Raw genomic sequence first — 6,822 nt, forward strand, 5'->3', positions numbered from 1 at the left:
ATACAAAATTAGAAATTTTGTAGATCGGTGAATTTCATTTGAAATTCTAAAATTTTCAACAGCAAGTTAACACTGACAGCTAGCTTGACTGGCCTCTTTCCCCCAGAATTTCAGGCCTTGTGCCTATAGTAGAAATGCTTATTATTATTATTATTATTGTGGAGGCGCAGTGGTTAGGGCAGCAGACTCGCGGTTTCGATTCCCAGACCAGGCGTTGTGAGTGTTTATTGAGCGAAACACCTAAAGCTCCACGAGGCTCCGGCAGGGGATGGTGGCGAACCCTGCTGTACTCTTCCACCACAACTTTCTCTCACTCTTCTTGTTTCTGTTGTGCCTGTAATTCAAAGGGTCAGCCTTGTCACACTGTAAGCGACGGAGTGCCAACACACACATTATTATTATTATGCCACCGAGGTCACCTTTGCCTTTCAATCTTTCGGGGTTGATTAAATAAGTACCAGTTGAGTACTGGGTTGATGTGTTTGATTTATCTCCCTCCCTCAAACATGCTGGCCTTGTGCCAAAATTTGAAATCCTCATCATTATTATTACTATTATTATTATTTGGACAGGAGATTGGAACAGTTGTTGGAGCATCTGGTATTTTACATTCAGAGTTCAAATCCCGCTTAAATCAACTTTGTCTTTTGTCTAGGGTCATTAAAAATAAAGGACCAGTTAATTACTGGTGTTGATCTAATTATACCCTTCACCTCAAATTTTCAGCCTCAGCTGTGTTAGAAATTATTATCTGCATGCCATTCTTGTATTTCAGGTTTCTAAAACCATTGAAACCGAGGAGAAAAGCCCACAATCACCGTCTCTATCTGAAGAACAACGTGCCAAAATTGAACAGAATCGGTTAGAAGCCCTTGCTAAGCGCCAAAAGAGTATCTCAAATGGTTTGTTGGTGGATGTTGGTGATTCCTGGTTGAAACTTCTGGAACCAGAAACCAAAAAAGATTATTTTCAATCGGTATTATTTATTTATTTATTTATTTATTATTATGAGTTTTTACTTTCATTTTTTTTTTCTGCTTCTTTCTCCTAGCCAATTAATTGTTCGTGTCTTCCCAACACCTAGGGCAAAAAAAAAAAAAAAAAACTCACTGTATACATTAATAGGCCAAAGTCAAATAAAGTTATGTAGAAAGAAGAAAAAAAACTATGTACATAGGTTATCGTTCTCACAGTAAACTTGCTCTTCTCAATACATGTGACCAACCAGTTAAAACAATCTTTTGCACTTTTTGCAGGGATCATTCTCAAATAACTTTCAGTTCCTCTTTTGGTCATTCCTACTGGTCCTGCAATCACTGATATTGAAATTGCATTGAGATGCCACTTTTGTTTTTTGTTTTTTTTTTTTCATTGAGCAAATCTTTATATTTTCTGAACTTGGAGACCAAAACATACCAGCAAGGAAGACAGATATTAACCTTTCAGTGCTTAAATAGGCCAGATCCAGCCTCTCACACCCATCCTGCAATGTCATACTATAAATAAGCAATCACATGATCAAAATCTCTTAGCTACAAGACAATACATGATTAATTCAAAACAATATCAATAAATAAGAATTATATTTCACTGAATAATCTGATGGTTGAATGATATATTGTTTTGAAGATGATGATGAATGTTATGGCCATTGTATTATTTTGTGTTGCTAAAGTTTTATCTTTCAATCACTTTTATTGTAAAACAGCTGTCAAAGTTTGTTGCTGCTGAGAGAAACAAGCACACCATCTACCCTCCAGCTGATGAAGTGTTTTCATGGACTCAGTTGTGTCCCCTTAAGGATGTAAGTTAAACACTCTTCAATCCTCTTCCTTTCTCTCCTCCCCTCCCTCTCCTCCTCTATAATGGTGTCTTTCAGACAACGCTAATATAGAGTTGGTCCTCTGTGTATGTGTGTATATATATATATATATATATATGCGCAGGAGTGGCTGTGTGGTAAGTAGCTTGCTTACCAATCACATGGTTCCGGGTTCATTCCCACTGCGTGGCACCTTGGGCAAGTGTCTTCTACTATAGCTTCGGGCTATATTCAGTGTTGCACCTGTATTTGCTTGAGTAAATATTATGAGTTGTAAAATTCTTCCAAGAAACTCTTGAGTTCCATTTCTATTTTCAGATTAAAGTCATCATTGTAGGACAGGATCCCTACCATGGAAAGAACCAAGCTCATGGTAAGACACATGTTTATCATAACATTAATGATGTTTACTGTTGTTGTTGGCACTCCATCACTTACGACGTCGAGGGTTCCAGTTGATCTGATCAACGGAATAGCCTGCTCGTGAAATTAACGTGCAAGTGACTGAGCACTCCACAGACACGTGTACCCTTAACGTAGTTCTCGGGGATATTCAGCGTGACACAGTGTGACAAGGCTGACCCTTTGAATTACAGGCACAACAGAAACAGGAAGTAAGAGTGAGAGAAAGTTGTGGTGGAAGAGTACAGCAGGATTCGCCACCATCCTCTGCCGGAGCCTCGTGGACCTTTAGGTGTTTTTGCTCAATAAACACTCACAACACTCGGTCTGGGAATCGAAACCGCAATCCTATGACCGTGAGTCTGCTGCCCTAACCACTGGGCCATTGCACCTCCAATTTAAATATGTAAGCTTTACATTTGACAGAATGCTAAAAGATTAATTATTTTTGATTTTTTGTTTTCTGATTTTTAAAATATTTTTGCATTTCATCTCTTCCTTAGGTTTGTGTTTCAGTGTGAAACCTGGAGTTAAAATCCCTCCTAGGTAAAGATTTCTTCATCTTTTGAATACTCCTCTTTTTTAAACCCATCTCTCTTAATTTTGTTTTTGCTGGTTTCAGTCATAAGACTGCAACCATGCTGGGGCACTGCCTTGAAGAATTTTTAGTTAAATAAATCAGCCCCAGTATTTATTTAATATTTTTTAGAGCCCAGTACTTATTCTGTGGGTCAATTTTGCCAAACCGCTAAGTTACGGGGATGTAAACACACACACTGATTGTCAAGGAATAGGTGCAGGGGACATACAAACACTCACAAGACTGGTTTCTTTCACTTTTCATCTACCAAATCCATTCAAAAGACTTTGGTCAGCCTGTGGCTATCGTAGAAGACACTTGCCCGAAGGTACTATGCAGTGGGATTGAACCTAGAACCATATGGTTGGGAAGCAAAATTCTTAGCACACTGCTGCGCCTATGTATGTAGTATATATGTGTGTATGCATATATATGAAAAAATGTATTGTAAATAAACGACATAACTCTTACTCTTTTACTTGTTTCAGTTATTTGACTGCGGCCATGCTGGAGCACCGCCTTTAGTCGAGCAAATCGACCCCGGGTCTTATTCTTTGTAAGCCTAGTACTTATTCTATCGGTCCCTTTTGCTGAACCGCTAGTGACGGACAGAAACACACCAGCATCGTTTGTCAAGCAATGCTAGGGGGACAAACACAGACACACACACATATATATACATATATACGACGGGCTTCTTCCAGTTTCCGTCTACCAAATCCATTCACAAGGCTTTGGTCGGCCCGAGGCTATAGTAGAAGACACTTGCCCAAGGTGCCACACAGTGGGACTGAACCCAGAACCATGTGGTTGGTAAGCAAGCTACTTACCACACAGCCACTCCTGCGCCTATACACTTATATAAAATGTGTAAATTCTCTTTTTCTCACTATGATTATCTGAGACAAAACCTTTCAGTCATGCAAAATCTTAGCCATATCTGGAACAGATTTCATTGTTCCAGCTGAAGACACCAATGTCTTTGACTTCATGTTGTTTTCCACCAACTCTGCAACAGGCATGCTGCTACATTATATGAGATGAGGGCCACTCACTAAACTGTTCTCTGAGTTGGATATCTTCAACCCTATCCACTTGACCATTTGTGCTTGCTGTACATCAAACTGGTTTTCACACCATCTTCATCTATCAAATTTCTCTCAATCTATTGGTGAAGTTATCACTATGATAGAAGGCACTTGCTAAAGATGGTGTGCAGGTAGTTGTTGTGAAAAATAGTCAAATTTTCATGATGTGCTTCGTTAAAAAGTTTTGCTTGTTTGACTGAATTAAGTAAACAAGCTTCTGTTGGAATAGTGCTTGTTTGCAACCATGTTAAGATAAGACTACACACATGCACATGTATGTATACATGACTGGCTTCTTTCAATTTCTGTCTACCAAATCCACTCACAAGGCTTTGGTTGGCCTAAGGCTATAGTAGAAGACATTTGCCCAAGGTGCCATGCAGTAGGAATGAACGCAAAGCCTCGTGGTTGGGAAGAAAACTTCTTAACCATACAGCCACGCTTGTACCTTTATGTCTGTGTGTGTATATATGTATGTGTATATACACACACATGCAAACACATACACATACACACACACACAGAGTAGCCTTCAGTCTTTAGCCAAGTGTATGTATGTATGGGGTGTGAGGGCTAAATTTGATGATTTTTTTTTTTTGTTTCCTTTTCTCAGGAACAGTTTGATGTATCGGAGAACATAAAGATTAATGTTGTAGTTGAGAAAAAGTTAGCTTACATGGAGGACTGGAAGCCATCTGAATATTGGAAAGGAGTCACCTGTATCATGATGATTCATGCTGACATCAAAATGCTGACACCATGACTGCTGCTCATTGCTCTGTGAACACTGTAAAGGCTGTCGGACATGACATGGACAGTTGCAATGGAGACTTCCAGTTGGAATGGATACAGCAGGTATTCTAACTGTATCTGCATGTTAGAATTCATTCTTAAATCCTTGAACAGAACTTTAGGCTCAGTTCAGACGGCTATGTGAAGCTGCTGGAAGGTCAGATTCTGCACCTTGCCATATCTCTGGAGAGAGTTAGAAGTGGCTGTCATAGAATTTCTACTTCACCAAACCCAATTCCCCTGATTGTAATCACATGGATTTCTATGTGAAACATCATCATCATCATTTAACATCTGCTTTCCATGCTAGCATGGGTTGGACGATATGACTGGGGACTGGCGAAGTGGATGGCTATACCAGACTCCAATCTGATCTGTTAGAGTTTCTACAGCTGGATGCCCTTCCTAGCGCCAACCACTCCGAGAGTGTAGCGGGTGCTTTTTACGTGTCACCAGCACGAGGGCCAGTCCGGCGGTACTGCCAACGGCCACGCTCAAATGCCACCTGCACAGGAGTCAGTCCGATGTTTTGTTCACATGACACCGGCACAAGTGCCAGTAAGGTGAAGCTGGAAACGATCGCGCTCAAATAGTGCTTTTTACATGCCACCAGCACGGGAGCGAGACCGCTGCTCTGGCAGTGATCCCGCTCAGATGGTGCTGTTAGCGCTCCACTAGCACGGGTGCCAGTCATCAAATTTGGCTCAGAAACATGGTTGAGGAATACACCAACAGCTCTGTCTGCTACAAGGCCATGTTGGTAACCAAGATCAAGGAGATGTTTGAAGATCTTCTCAGGGGCAATAATAAGGAATATATGTACCAGATTCCATAGCCATTTTGAGGGTGGCTGCTTAGAATAAACTATTGTCTCCCAGTCATAATCTAGTTGATATTTTTAGATTTTTTTAAATACTTTTATTTTTGGATAGGATGTTGTTTTCTTTTCCTTTTATGCAAACTATTGAATTTAGTCTGAACATTCTCTATATTGTGTGTGTGTGTGATTGGAGAGAAGTGTTGTCTGATGTTAGATATCTATTTGCAGTTTAGTGAATATTTATAAAGAACTCTCAACTGATATTCCTGGTTTCCAAATTCCAAACCATGGAACACTTACAGGATGGGCAAAACAAGGTAGGTTGTTTAATTAAATATCTGATTTGATGAATCTTATATTAATAATCATCTGGTGGAATTTTAGAGCAAGGGTGGTTTGTCCCATTCTGTGGAGATAAGGTCTACAGCTGTTTTTACATTGAGAATAACATCCATTTTAATCAGCTTAACCAATGTTACCCTTCTGCAAATAAACATATATTCTTTTACTTGTTTTAGTCATTTGACTGTGGCCATGCTGGAGTGCTGCCTCGAAGGGTTTTAGTTGAACAAATTGACCCTGGGACTTCTTTTTTAAGCCTAGTACTTATTCTATCAGTCTCTTTTGCCAAACCGCGAAGTTATGGGGATATAAACACAACACCAGTTGTCAAGCATTGAATGGGGGTAGGGGGCAGAGACAAAAACACACACACATAAATGTGTGTATGTGTATATATATACTATAAAGTATACGGAAAGGAAAAAAATATATAGGTGTAGATGATCTTTAATTACTTGGATTGTACGAGTGGACTTGTATGTTTCACATCCCTTTGAAAGATTTCGATCCTCACCTCCTTTGTGTATGTATGTGTGTGTGTGTGTGTATGTGTATTGTATATATATATATATTTATATATATATACAAATATATTTATATATATATATACAAATATATATATATATATTTATATATATATATATATACAAATATATATATATACAAATTATATATATATATATATATATATATATATATATATACACACAAATATATATATATATATTACTATTATTAATCAGGTCGCTGCTGTGAATCGAACTCGGAATCTTGGGGTTAGCCTGCGCTCTTAACCACTACGCCATGTATATATATATTTATTTATTTATATATATATATATATATTTATTTATATATATATATATATTTTTATTTATATATATATATATATATTTTTATTTATATATATATTTTCATTTTATCCAGTTTCAGCTCATGAGCTGTGGCCATGCTGGGGCACCGCCATTTTGTGTTG

General features: G+C 38.4%; 1 protein-coding gene across 1 annotated transcript in view; it reads left to right on the forward strand.

Moving 5' to 3' along the window:
- The window catches only part of LOC106881178 (uracil-DNA glycosylase 2), a 20,561-nt gene that overhangs the window by 4,850 nt on the left and 8,889 nt on the right, over nucleotides 1-6,822 (forward strand). Inside the window, exons 2-6 of the mRNA XM_014931467.2 lie at nucleotides 776-976; nucleotides 1,709-1,804; nucleotides 2,141-2,195; nucleotides 2,728-2,770; nucleotides 5,733-5,821. Of these exons, the coding sequence (XP_014786953.2) occupies nucleotides 776-976; nucleotides 1,709-1,804; nucleotides 2,141-2,195; nucleotides 2,728-2,770; nucleotides 5,733-5,821 (484 nt within the window). The remainder of the gene's footprint in view (nucleotides 1-775; nucleotides 977-1,708; nucleotides 1,805-2,140; nucleotides 2,196-2,727; nucleotides 2,771-5,732; nucleotides 5,822-6,822) is intronic.

Source organism: Octopus bimaculoides, chromosome 22, assembly GCF_001194135.2.
Source record: "Octopus bimaculoides isolate UCB-OBI-ISO-001 chromosome 22, ASM119413v2, whole genome shotgun sequence".
In the NCBI taxonomy this organism is placed as follows: Eukaryota; Metazoa; Mollusca; class Cephalopoda; order Octopoda; family Octopodidae; genus Octopus; species Octopus bimaculoides.